Source organism: Platalea leucorodia (assembly GCF_965183815.1).
Source record: "Platalea leucorodia genome assembly, chromosome: 9".
NCBI lineage: Eukaryota > Metazoa > Chordata > Aves > Pelecaniformes > Threskiornithidae > Platalea > Platalea leucorodia.
The window spans coordinates 24,784,207-24,799,063 of record NC_138831.1 but is presented as its reverse complement, the minus strand read 5'-3'; the positions used below and the strand labels follow the sequence as shown (position 1 = coordinate 24,799,063).

The 14,857-nt window shown below is 40.0% G+C and overlaps 1 protein-coding gene across 1 annotated transcript in view; it reads right to left on the bottom strand.

Annotated features, from left to right (window-relative positions):
• Positions 1-14,857, bottom strand: part of FBLN2 (fibulin 2) — a 79,306-nt gene that overhangs the window by 34,777 nt on the left and 29,672 nt on the right. The window contains exon 2 of the mRNA XM_082321453.1: positions 2,029-2,140. Within this exon, the coding sequence (XP_082177579.1) occupies positions 2,029-2,140 (112 nt within the window). The remainder of the gene's footprint in view (positions 1-2,028; positions 2,141-14,857) is intronic.

Genomic DNA, 14,857 nt, shown 5'->3' with positions numbered 1-14,857 from the left:
AGACCAGAGAAATGAGTTGTTGGTTCAAAGGAGATTCAGAATGTTTCTGCTGTAGGTAAAGAGTTAATGAGTTAAGATCAGGGAAACGGTGCCAATGTATTAAACTGATGTGAGTCTCTAATTGGGACACAGAGTGTCAGCAAAAAGCAGGATTCATACTTGTACAGCTGATGTAAATGCCACCCAGACAAACATTGCTCCGTTATGATAAAACATATCAATTATGACATAAAAACTACTATACTGGGTCAGATGAGATTTCATCTAGCCTAACATCCTATTTTTGATACAGCCAGTGGTACAACATCTGGGAGTATTTTTACATCCAGCTATCAATTGACTATCTAAGGATTTCCTGTAACTTGCTTTATTTTAAGTTCATTCATCTAGTTACTGCACACAGTCTCTTTTAGGTAGTCCCAGTTCCCATCCTGCAGTTACTGTTGTTGGTCACTACACAAATCGGCCAAGTCAGTACATGAATGTCCAGAGACATCAAGATACATCAACAAGTAGCTTTAACATTTAAGCTTTTGTCACTTGAAAACCCCCAAATGGCATTTGGAAACATCAGACACCTCAATCTGCAACCTCTATACAAACAATCTACAGCCTCAGCAGACACAGGGCAGGCTCCACTCATTTGCCTCAGCTGAAAAAAAAAAAATCAATCCTTCAGCGCAGTGATGGTCACTTGTAAAACCCAAGTATTTATAGAGAACTATCTTAGCAGAACAGTAACTAATTTTTACAATTAGTATCTATCTACTAGTGGCAGACTTTTGGAAGCTTGCATCACTTGCAGGCATTCTGGCACACAAAACAGTGCACTTGAGGTTTGGATATGTGCACAGTGACCAGCTCTGCACACTGGCACATCTACCAGTGGGAGCAGTAAGTTTTTGTCAAGGTTCTGAGGCCATGGGTTTGAATACTTTCTTACATTAAATGTTTTCTTTACAGAGAATATTTACAAGTGGTTTTAAATCTTTAAAACAGGGACATAACTGAAATTTTGAAAGTCAAACAACTGAACTCCTGATCTCTTATTCTTTTGAATCCCAATAGATTCACAGGGACTGAAACACTTAGGACCTGGCTTTTTCATCTAAACCCAGCCTCAGATGTGCAGGTGCAACTCATTAATGTATTGGATTTTCACCTACTTAGGCCAAGGCTGGAATTTTTTTAATCTGTCTTTACTTCATAGACAGTTGGTATGTGTCAGTTATGTCATGCCAGACCCCAGTGGGGGGGATTTTAATCTCCTGGTAACTTCAGAAAAGTGCAATGATACTAACTTTGATAAAATTGATTATGCCAAATTTTTTAATGCTGAAAACATTGGGATCACTCTTAAGAGAATTCCATCTGGCTTATGTTGCACCATGTGAGTCTCAGACAACTTTGCCTTCATCCCTCCCTAAGGTCTGTTTCAGACTAGGGGGGAGGAGAGAGAGATGGGATGAATTGCAGCTAGTGTAATATGTCGCCCATGTTACTCTGCACCCATTCTTCTTTTCTTGCTGTGCAGTTTGAATCTGGCACCCTCGCTCAGACCAGATGCTACTGATACCAGCAGCATTATCAAGGCGTATGGTCCCCCCCTCCAGCTGAACACAGACATCAGAACGAGCAGCCATTCATATTGGACAATAAACACATCATTTAATGATACGGAAAACCATTGCATTTAGCACTTGCCAAATGGAGGACAAACTCTGCCCTTTTATTTGTCTGCAACTCCGCAGATGTGCATAAAACCAGGAAACAAAAATTTGTGCTCTGCTCACATGAGAGAGAAAAAGAAACCTTAAAAGGCTTTGTTTAGATTAGATTTTGGGGAAAGGGAGGGAGAAAGCCTTCTTTCTAATTTGCCGGGACATATTGCTTGTCTACTGATAATTTATACAATGAATGAAACGGTTTCCAGTCTCCTGGACATCCCACAAATTGTACAATCATTTGATTTCTTCTAAAGGGCTGCTCTCTGTGTTAATCTAAAATGCTCAGTTTCGCCTTACGTACCTGCAAATATCACCATCCATTCCACTTACAGGGATTTCTGTGCACTCCCCATTGTCTATAGCCCACTGTTGTCCAGCTCCACAGCAGCTCTCAATCAACTCCTTTGTGGAACCTGTATAAAACATATAAAACATATACCTGTATAAAACATATAAAACATATACCCAGAATTTTTTGTATGGAATGGACTGGTTTCTGCTAATGAGCTCATGTAAAACACTGGCACTAAGATGTAGTAAAAGAGATGGACATGTAGAATGCTGCACTAGTTTTTACATTTTTCCTTGAGAACTTCCACTCAAGATGTAAATTTTCAGGTTACAGTGAAACTAGTGGATTTGCAATATACTACATACCTACTGTATAGAACAGACTGAGGTCACATCAGACTTGGGCAGAAACAGTATTTTTTGGAGTCTGTACAGAAATTTGCTTCATGATGGGACATTTGCCATGCTGTGGGGTGCAAACACCAAACAAACACTAACATAAGCCAACTGAACTGATGCTAGAGTTCAAGGAGCCTGCTCCATGGCAGCAGCTGGCAAGCACTGTTCTGTGTCATTAGGAAGATTTCTCCTGCGACTGCTCACGCAGTGGATGGGCTCCATCACACAAAGCATGTGGTGTCCCCCTTACCAGCTAACAGGTCTGCAGCAGGAGCTGTCTGCTTTGGGAGCAGTTACACAGATATCAAGTAATAAAATTAAGAGATGCCTTTTAGAGACACGCGAGGTGCATTACAAATGCTTGAGGGCTGTGATTTCACAGTATTGATATACATGTCAATATACATAATAAAGATGATCTATCAGACCACAGGGCGCTGTTTTCTCTGCAAAGAATCAATGGCCCTGTGCTGATGAGTTGGAGCAGCTCCATTGGCTCATCAGAAGTGCTCCAGTTCCTTTTAAAGCTATTTATATGGATATAAGGAACATATTGTGCATTTTATTCATCCTTCCAGGCCAGTCTCTGGCATGGTTTAGTGTTACCATTAAGAGAAAACTAGACAAAATCACCTCAAAGTTGAGTTGTAGGGGATGTGTGGGTGCAATGGACCTTGGGTAGCTCCACATCTGAGCATTCCTTGACCAACACCCAGCAACCCACACTGCAGAACAATGTATTTTCAAGATCCCTCAGCCAGTTTTTAGATAAATCCCCCCTGAATCAGTTCTGCTTACAGTGGGAGTGGGGAACCTCTTTCTCTACAAGGCTTTTAGGAAAAATGCCATTGCTGCAGAATGGCACTGCTGAAGGTGCAGTGCTCTCCTGTCAAGACTCAGCAACAAAACTAAACATTTGGAAGCCAGCCTCTGCTAGACTGGCCTTGCGCAATTTTGGTCTGTCAGGGAGATGCATTCCTGTTGATAGGAGGGACTCTGCAGTCATCCCATCTGAACTGAGAACCCTCTCCTCCTGCATGTTGGCAGCAGTGTCAGATGGCAGCTTCTCCAATAGGCCAGATTTGATGAAAAAGTTAACAGAATCCTTTCTTTTGTCTGCATTTGCTATATGATATCCAGCCAAATAATTTTTCTTTGCAAAATTGTAACACTTAACTATAAGTGAGACATTTTTAGAAATGGCTACAATTCAAAACATCTGGGTATCCATGCTGCACAATTCAGAAGAAACAGAGACAGTCTACATTATCAGCACATTTCTGCTGTCATGTATTTACAGCACTTATTCTATGTTTCAAACAATAGTAGAAGAACTTTATATAGTGTCTTGTAGAGCTAAGTAGTCATTAGATATCAAGGGTAAGAAGTTTAAAAGTGTAGTGCTATCTTCAATGTTAAAAATATTGGCACTTACAAAAATAATACAAACCTCCTCAGTAGAAGACTATTCCTTTGTACTTGTTACAGTTAATTTAGGAGACAATATTACATTTGGGAAACTGGAAAGTTCTCATCACCAGCATGGCTTGCTTTATAAAAGCAACTAGAAAAATTAAACATACACAAAATATAGTGCTTGCAATCATGAAATGTCTGCTTATGAGAAAACTACTTTAAGAAACTGTATCTAACAATAGGGAAAAAGAGGGGGAGAAAGAAAGAAAGAATACATGTCCCATGACTGACCAAGATCTCACGGGAGAAAAAATACCAAATTCCATTTCCTTCTGTGTTCTTTGACCCCCAATAGAATTTGTTTCACACACTCTACAGCAGTGCCTTAACAGACCTGAGTTTGATTTGGCTGAGCACTGTTGACTACTCCAGTAGCCAGATGAAACACAGTTTGGGAGATAGTCTTGCAATACGATTAAGCCATGTTACCGAGGACAGGTAGGATTGCCCCTGCTCCTCCTGAGCTCGGGGCCAAGCCTGAGCCACTTGCGGAGGTGAGGGGGGCTCTGTGGGGGCTGCTGCCTCACGCTCCACTCCCGGCTGTGCAGCGGTACTGCGGGAACTTCATCTCCAACACGGAGCCCACCCTTGTGGGCAGATGGGAACCACATGCATTTCTGAACCACGCTTCTTGGAAAATATATTTCAACTTCTTAAGGACATTTTTCACTGAAAAGGGAAAATGGTCTGTGGAAAGATACCTTCTTCATCACTAACTCGGATGGATGGGTGAGGGGAGGAGATTACAGCAAGTGACAAGACACGGCTCCTCACAGATGCAGCCATGTGTGCCCAAACCAGCAGCAGCCTTGTGGCCTGGAGCATCAAACCCCACACCACCTGCCACCCGACTGCCATTCTGCCCCAGCCCTTCCACATTTTTTGATTTTTTCATCAATCAATAGTAACTCCAAAAAAGTAGTAACAGTTTTGACAGTTGACATTAAGAGGGAGAGTTGGGCTTCCAGGCCAAAATCCATCCTTTTTGTGCCTACAAACTCCAGTTGTACGACTACATTAGGTTACAAAGAGAAGGGGAGAGGCGTTATGGCAAGTGAATGCCTCAGTAAAAATCAAATGCACAGTAAGGACTGCAGACAAGATCATGGCACAGAGAGCTTCATCCCTATCCTAAGTCCTTATTTATATGTTGAAGAAAAAAGACGTGAGGAGGGAAAGAGGGTGCTATTCACACTTTTGTAAATTTTACTTTGTTTTCTTTAAGGCTTTAGGGAGAGACAACCCAAAACAGACTTGAAGCCATTTCACCCTCACCCCATGCAGCCCAGCTGCAGAGGGGTTTTGATGACCGAAGCCATTTCTGTCCTCCCACACTGCCACATTCCTGCTCACACACAAGGGCACACAGTACCATAACAAACTGCAACTGGACTTCAGTCTGTGCAGTGCTTTCATTTTATGCAGCATATTAACAGTATTAAAAATATACTTGAGTCTTGAAAGCTGTGTTACATGTAAGAGTTGCTATATAACATGAGAGGGATGATATATGCAGTTAAGCTAGGCAGGAAACACACCTGGTACCAGATAATTACTAAACTTTGCTATAAAACAGTTTTTCAACATAGTTTTAATTCAGTCCCTTGGTGGAAACTCCATTCATTTTACCAAGTGCTGAAACACATTTGTTGCTACAGCATTGCTAGGTTTAAAACACAGGAATACAGCAAAATTTACTAATCTATATTGCAGTAATCTACACAATTTATAATTCAAATAAAAATTAATTACTCATTCCTCACTAAAGATTCAATATCAGATTGCTGTATTGAAGTGCCATACTATTAAGCAGTCATATTTACAAAATATATTGCTTTTTGTTATGATCTTATGAATAATTAAATCTAGAACGCAGTTACAATAAAATGAACAAACTATTGCATTTTATCTCAATCAGGAGTTAGAAAAACTGAATAATTCATAATAGGATTCACAGTCATTAGCACGGACTTATGATATTTTGATTATACATTAGCAAGAACAAATATATAGAACTAGATACATGCACAAGACTGAAGATCACATAGCTTCTATGCTGGATGGAGACTTTAAGCTCTATGTATAACAGACTTTGAAATACTTAAACATTTAAACGGAGCTTTGTTTATTTGGGGTTTTCACGATATTAGGAAATTTAGAAGTAGATTTGCATCTGCTCACAGAAAACAAAGTCATTTTACTTGAGAACACCATAATCCTGAATATTTGTTATACCGCGTGCATCTTTGTTACTTCACAAAGTCATTTAAAAAGACACCTGTTAACAGATAATTTGCTATTTATGAATTTCTTCACTAGGAAAAAAAAAGTAATTTATTTCAGGCTGTACTATAAAACAGAGTCATGTCTCCTCACTTGTTTTCAATTTAGTAACTTACCTCCTACAATTATCACTCTACATCACTCTGAAGATATGAACTAAAGTACATTTTGGCCTAATCTCAAAAGTTTGTGTATTGTCTTTTAGAGACATTTAGAATTTAATTCAAATATTTAGAGAAACATTTCCCCCCCAGAGAATTTTTACTCATCCTTGACTGTGCCTTAAAACATCATGTTGTCTCAGTGCCTGGTCCAAATTTGACTAGTGGTGGGATAGCCTCCCACTGACTCAGGGTCACATCAAGGTTTTCCATAGCCACATGATATCCACACAGCTTTTACATGCTGCTATCCAGGAATTTCATCTTTCAGTGAGAAAAATCTGGTATAGGGGGTGTGTGTGTGTGTATTTGAAAAAGTTTAGCTGAAGCGCAAACATTACACTGAGGAACACACACAGTTAAAGGCTACTAAATTACTTCCCCCCACTCACACAGTGAACTAGAAGTTTGTTAGAATAGTAAAGGAGACAAAAAGGATTTTCAAAAACCCTCCTCCCCTTTTTTGCCCCCTCCCCCCTCCCTTCACAAATTATGTTTCGAGAGTAATAAAACATCAGCTAGCTCTATGACTGGTCAAGAAGGGATAGAGTATTTCAGTTTCTTGCCAGAGCTTTTTTGACACTAAAGTTTCACTGATTTCAGCTACACCTGAATTTCCACTCAGAACATTTAAGTGGTTTAACACCTCTGATTTCATTGCTTGCTTCCATTCTCACTTTAGTTTTGCAGCTCTGCAGAACATTTGCATCGATTGACTAACCCCTACTGTGCAAATATCCATTCTTTAAGCAAATGCATTGACTCACTGACTGAGCTATTAGGCATGTTTTATCCACCATTCTCCTGTTCTAAATGTTTCTTTAGCCTAAGCAGAACTCAGACAGACAAACCTTAAGACTTCAGCACTTCCTCACATGATACATGCAGTGAGCACTGACCCATAACACTAACCAATCCATCCAAGCTTTCCACCCACAAGTGTCAAGTGATGGGTTAAATCTTGGCCATTAGCTTTAACAGTACCAAGATTTCATTGTTAAAATAAACAATTATTTTCCTTTCTTCTAAAATTATGATAGGAGCCATGACACATTAAAGAGTCTTAGATAGTAATTTTGATCTACAGAGAGACCCATGTAGGCAGATATAGTGCAGGGGCTTGGATATAACCATTTGATCCAAGATATATGTAAAGTTCAAAACTGATATTATTCCCAAATAATATTGCCTATTAGCCAGGGAAAGTCAGTGCACCATGTTCCAGATGAAGCATGAATCACTGGGAAGATTGGCATTTCAGGGGCAGCATGATGTTGTCAGCGCCAGGCAGCTACATCTCTTCACTGCTGTCTTTAATTTAAGCTGTTAATTGCTGAATCGGCGCTCACATGTGAAAGAGGCAATGTTCATACCTCCATAACTGAGCTGAGCTCTTGTTGTTATGATGAAGCATGCTATTCAGTTCCTATACCTGAGGAAAATAATTTATCTTCCCCAAAGCTATAGTACTTCTCTAGTACTTACTCTTTGGGGCCAGGGGCGGGGGGGGCAGAACAAACAACACAGGATCTTGCAAGGAAATGAGTTTGTGCACGAAGATTAATTTTGATGTGGAACCTTCTAGAAATGGGGCACTCCATTAAAACGCATCTTCATTGTGAGGATCTCATTGCTCATCCACACAGGGAGCTGACAGCCGTGACTCTCAAACTATAACATAATTTTGAAAACTGCATAAACTGCCGAAGTCCTGAGTCAGTGTAAGTCAGCCACCCCACAGAGCTCAGTGGAGCAGCCTCACAGTCCAGCATCACCTGCATGATGGCAGCAGCAGCCTGCAGATTAACAAACCAGCCTCTGAGAGCAGTAAATGAGTCTCCCCAGCAACATCTGTGGCAGATTGTGACTTCCCAAGCAGCAAAGCATGAAGGCTGGCTCCTAAGGCACTGGAGTACACTAGCACTTTTTCACATCTTAAAAGAAAGCTGTTATTTGGTACAAAAGCTGATCCAGTAGGATAGGTCGCTCTCATCGGCTGCAACCATCCTCACCTGCCAGAAATGAGTGGAGAAAGAACAGAAATGGTACTAGAGCAGAAATAGGGGCAGTTTCCATCAGCTTTCCATGAGCACACATGGTCAAGGAAGGGATCAAAGCAGAATGCTGCTTTTCCTGTCTAGTCAGTGCTCATTACTTGTTTCCCACTTCCTTATAAAAAAAAAAACAGAAAACACCTTGAAAATATGTTTATAGTTTTATATATGTCTATCTTTCCTTTTAAAGGAAGGGGTATCTAGACCTGCAATGCACCCAGCACATACATTTCACAAAAATTGTTTGCTCACACTGGAGAAAAAGGTATTGTATTTCCTCATCAAATACCTGCCTGAGAACATAAAACCATATATTATGGCAAATAATGAAGAACTTCACAGAACAACGATTAACTTGATGGAGTTCTTCAAATACTGAAAAATGGCTGTTTCCAGTGGGTCTTTTTTCTGCTCCAATCTCTTAATCTTTTAAAGCTTTAATAAATAAAAAAAAAAAGTACTGTAGCTTTACCCCTTAATAGGTTGTCATTCCTTATCTTATCAATAGTCTGAGAGGCTTTATTAAATTCCCTCATTGAATTTCACCATTTGGTTGTGCAGTGTAACTTGATTTATCTGAGATGGCTAGGAAGACATTTTAATGAGTAAAGGTAAAGAGGAGAAGAACATTTATCTTGGCAAAGACAGGGGAGGGGAGAGTGACAACGCAGCCCCAAAGCCAGCTGCTTTCACTTGAAACTGAACTATCACTTACGTCACTAGGTCTGGTTAAGCTTTCTTCAGGACCTGTTCCCAGATAAATTAGCGTATGGTTATTCTGTGCAGGTTACTGCAGCCTCCTCAAAATGCCTCAGTGTTCAGGAGCATATTTGACTCTAAATCTTACTGAAATGAGAGTAATGCTTGAGTGTTTCCATGATCAAATCCTCAGTTAGCTCATTGCTGGGGAAGGGGCTTTAACCCACATGCACTCATTAGACTTTTAGGCTCCTCTCATTGGAAATAATGAAAAAGCAGATTGCAGGAGAAATATAGGCTGAGCTGAGAGCTCAACACACATCTCATGGCTTCAATCCAGTACCTAATCCTTCTCTCCTCTTTTCCATCATCCTCTTCTGCTCCTACTGGACTCAATTTGCCATGCCATCACCATAGTAACGTAAGTGAGGTCCATCACACTTGCAACAACCTGCCTTCATTTTAAACTTCATACAGCAAAGCGTTTTTCTACCCTCTCCTACTTCCTCTGAAGTCACCTGCATCTCTTTAGAAATCCATCCCACCATTCATCCAGGACAAGTTCCTGTTATATTGCCTTCACTCCTTGGGAGGCATCTGCTTTCCATTTCAACCTGAAAATGCTCTGTTTCCTACATTATTCTTTTTTCATAAATTCCTTATGCTGCCTTGCTTGGCAAAATATAGAGAGTTGTGTCTGCCCAAAGGCACAATGAAAAACTGGATAAAACAAACTGAATGTTCTCATTTTACTATGCACTGTACAATAGAGACATACATCAATATAGCCTCAGCCAGGATTGTTTGGCAGATTTTGTTCAAAGTGTGAATGAATAGCAACCTTATATCCCCTCTGGCTTTAGTTCTGGATAATCCCTGTAAGTCAAAACTTGTATTACCTGTGCCAGAGGTCAGATAATTTAGACTATGTTTGGTCTTTAACGTTTCCATGACAGCACCCTTTATTAGCTCCAGGTTGAAGGGAGGGAGGCAGGGAAAAAAAACAACTAAATAAATTCTTTAACCTTTTTCACCAATGAAAAGTCTAAGCAATTTCTCTTCCTGCCTTTTAAAAATTTGGCTCGTTTGGATCTATCCTTCTGTCACCAAGTTTAAAGTGAAACAGTTCATACACAATCATCCTTCTATTAGTTACAATAACAACTCAGAGTAGGCATAATGTTTCTTGCCCTTCAGCATAGTCTTGGCTGTATTTTCCTCCTCAATTTTCCTTCCCCCAATATTGCACACAGTATATTTATGCTGTCTATTAACTTTCAAAAGAGCTGAGGCTTTGGAAAGCCTGGTTCCGATTACCCTTGTAATTCCTGTCTAAAGAATTTTATCTTGGGGGAGAGCATGCTCTTTGCATGCTCCTTTTTGTGGCTAGGTAGGCTCCTTTCTTCAAAGCTGGCATTTCGACCAGCCCTGTTTGATTTTAAAGTTAAAATTAAGAGGTATAGTGTTTATCAGGGGATGTAGTCATGGACTGTCTGTCAGAGCACTTGGGAAATTTAGGCAGGACCACTGAATCTGCTGCAACTCAAGCATTTAGTAACACAAGAATTTTCAGTATGCTCTTAGCCAGTTACAAATTGAGCTGAGGTGTAATAGTAATTAAATTACAGAATATTTCTTTAAAAAAAAGGCAAACAAACATAAAGAGGCAAATGGATGCATGTGTAAGGCCTTAATTTAGCTTACATGCTCCCCCCCTACTTGTGTGTGTTATCTACAGATAAAAATAATTAGTTTCACCATGTAACTATTCAAACCCACACTGCAATACTAGGGACAGCCATCCATCAAGACATGTTGCTGCTTTAAATTTTAGAGTGTAGCAGCAAAAAAGGTCTTTGTTTTGGACTGGGAATGTTGATCAAGGACAAGCCAAGCTATTGTGCCTTTCTGGAGTTCAATTGCTTAACAACGCTAGACACACCTTAATCATGCAACCCATATAAATACATAATTTGATCTCATACCAATCACAGTAGAAATTGTACTTTTGTTTAAAGTCACAAACGAGGCTTGTACATTTGTATCTGAATCGTATCTGCTTTGCTGGCACACGATTACAGGTTTAGACACTGCGCACACACTGGCAGAGCTAACATGTGAGAGGGAACTGGTTACAGCAAGTCAGATGAAGCCAACCCCAAAGTTCACTCGTCTTTCAGGTTACAGTTGTGAGCTTTTAGGTATTTGAATTTTGCAACTTTAGTAACTGAAAAAAATCCCAAGCAGATGACCAGTGCTTGATCTGCTTTGATCAGTACAACTGAATGCAGCACAGACTAAAAATACGCACCCTTAGCTGCACTCTAGGAGAGCCCATCCAGAAATTGTTCACAGAAAAACTCTTAAATAATTTTGGAGGAAAAAAAAAAGGCCAAGATTTTCTTTCTCTTCATGACCAATTCATGCAAAGTAGAAAAACAGTAAAATTCATCAGAGAAGTTATTCACTGTGAATTGAATGCTCATCTCTATTCAGAACATTACTGAAACAAACTGGGAAAATTGACTCACTGACTCATCCCCAGCTGCTGGTGTCAGCTCGTTTTCTCTGCTACATTTCTCAACACAACTTTCAAAGTAACTTAATACAGTATGTTAACAGAAGCAGCAGCCCTAGCCAAACAGTCTTGCACACCTTGAAAAGGTAAGAAAAGATGAGATTACACAATACCATCAGTCAGCAACCTGCAGCACATCCCAGGAGCCTGATGTGTTCCTGGTGAAATAAGTGCCCTCCAGCTCTGTTTGGACAGGCCTGAGGATTGTTGACCAAAAAATTCTGAATATCAGAGGAAGCAAACCTCTGAGTTTCATTGAGTTTCTAATTAGTGCATAGGGATGCTTAAAATGAACAGAAAAGTTGTTGTAGGGCTCCAGCTCTCCTTATCTGGGTATCCTACTGTACTCCTTGCTAGTCCTTGTCAGGTTTATAATCATAAATTACATTGTTTACTTATTTTATGATGTTCTGAAGAGCGTTCTCATTTCCTTTGACTTTTCTTTATGAAGTTCTGCAATCAGTGTTTGTGCAAGAATTTCAGCAATAATGATTGCAGCCCAGGGCATTTCCTGGATTAATGGCAGGCTGGAAGAGTTGATGGCCCACAGTTCTGCCTTGATCCATTAACCCCAAGCAGGTTTAAATTCTCCAGGAAGCACCCAGTGCCAGAGCAGCTATTGAGAAGGAAATTCAGTGGGATACTTTAGTCAATGGCAACAAAACAAACTTCCTTTTATCCCTTATGAATGTAGGAGGAAATATTAATTTGAATGGGCTGATAATGGTGTTTGGAGTGTTTCAGGGGAATTTCGCAGCCGCTAGCAGGAAGCACAGCAGGAAATTTCTTTTGCCATGCAGTATGCATCAGAACCAGAGCTGCTTGGAAACAAGGTTTTTCAGTTCCCTAAGAAATTAATGATTTGGGATGGAAATTAGGAAAATGGAGTTTTTGACTTCTAAATGAAGGACCTTGTTTGATACTGTTACTGTGGTTTCACACAGGAGGTATGGGGTGACTCATCTTGCTCATTTTCACTTCAGCTCAAACTATCTGGTCTCCCATGGTGCAGATCAGTGTAACTCCACTGGAGCCTTTGGCCACAATATACCAAGAGAAATACAATGACATGAAGCGTTTAATTCCCTAATTCCTTCCTGTCAAAAATCTACACCACTCGGATCACACACAAAACTTGTATGTTTTGTTTCAACTCCATGTTCCTAATTAAAAGGAGCAAGTCATGCTCGTATGTGTTCATCAAGATCAATACTATTGTATACTTGCAGGCACTGTTACTGAAATCATCTTCAAATACAGCAATCATTTGCAAATTATTGTGAACTATGGCAGAAGTGGATGTTTTCGCCTAAAGCTAGGTTAGACATGTGCTGAAGTCCTTTGCTGACTCAAGTCCTGTATGAGGCGCAGTGGGATCGAGTATGACAGTGCTTCCTACAGGGAACATTCAACAAGTAACATCTGTCTCCTACAAAGTATGAAATAATCATAAGGATGTTGTGAATAGATTAGCATTTCATTAGCTGACAGCTTGTATCTGTCTCTACAGAAACTGTTTCTTCAGCGATCTCAGCATTTTATCCTTCTGTAAGCTGCAGAGATAGTGGCAATACTTTTTCTTCTCAAGCTCTTGTGTATACACCACTCAAAACAAGCACAAACACAACTGGAAAGACAGAGCCATGGTCCAGCTTAGCCATGCACTCCATACATAGCTAGGAAGGAGACTTCTCTTTCTGATCCTGACCAGCTGGAGGAGGAGGACTGTGTGCCACAGCAGCGCTGGGGCAGGCTCCACCACCCCGCATGCAGCACCTGAAAGAGGCACAAGTTAAATCTCAGCAGGAATTCAATCTCTTGCAATGGACTCTGGCTACACTTCCTACTTGGAAACTACGGACTGCAGCCAATTTTAAAAGAATTTACATTCCTGAACATATTTTGCTTTGGAGCCAGAGACAGAGAGAGAGAAAAGGGACTGATTTGTGAAAAGCTCCAACTCTGTGATTTAAATGCGTTTTGGAGCATTTGGGATAAGGCGGTAAATTCTAATGAAGGGTGGAGGAGTCTCTTCATCTCTCCCACAAAGGCTCATTACAGTTACTTACTGCAGGAGACATCTGAAATAAAGTAAAAGAAACTATTAAAACAGGCAGAACTTTACATACCACTTCATCAATACATTTCCAAAAACCAGGTTTTATTATTTGCATGTAAATAAGAGTCTACTGCTCATTTTCTTTCTTTTTTAATATTCAACTACGAGCTGGGAAACCAATGTCTGTTTACACACAGTACCTGTTCAGGCTGAGGAAAGAGAAGCTAGGTAAGGGAGGAGATGATGGAGAAGAGAAGTAACTGAAAAACAGAGCAGTGAAGTGGTTTTAGTGCTTCATATTTAAAGATCAAATTATAACTGAATGATCAAAGTATCAGGATGGCTCAATTCTGAAATTTCTTATCCAGGTTTCTAGTTCAAGTGAGCCTACTAATAGCTAGTAATAGGCATACAGTCTTACTTCTGCACTGGAGGCTGAAGATAATAAGATCCATACAAAGCATTTGTGGTGATAGAAACCTCTTGGGGGAGCACATAAGAAAGGAACTAAATGTCTGTATACTTAAAGCCAGAAAAGTCTGGACATAGCTGCAAAAAGAAAATAACTTACCGAGTCATCATGCAAGAAGTAGGGATCCAAGTGGTTGAAACACCAGGCTCTTGGTGCCTGAGAGCTTTTGGAGCACCACCAAATTGTACAGGCCCACATAGACAAGCACAATTCTTAGGAAGGCCAAGGTCCTTTATGTTATTCTCCAAATTTTAGTTGTTTTAGCTTAACAACTGTGCTCCATTAGCTGAGTTAGCCAATAGCTTCAAATGGGACAGTGTTTGTTTACAGTCTTCAGCTACAAGATGTTGATGCAGAGTCAAACTTTTTAATGTTTGCATGTGTTTAAAATAAAAGTTTTTCTCTCAACCCTCTTGAGTTCTCAGTGGCCTACTAATTTCTAAGGAAAATGAGCGCAATCCTTACATCTTCACTTAGAAGACATCTGCCCATTTTTTCTGCAGAAAGGAAAAATACATTCACAGCCCAATAAAGCATAAATTTTATCTCCACATATGAGGTAATTACTTCATATGCACGCTGAAGAGCTACAAACACAAACACAACTCTGGGAACTACTGACACATCATTAAAAGCACAGTTTACATAGACTGCATTC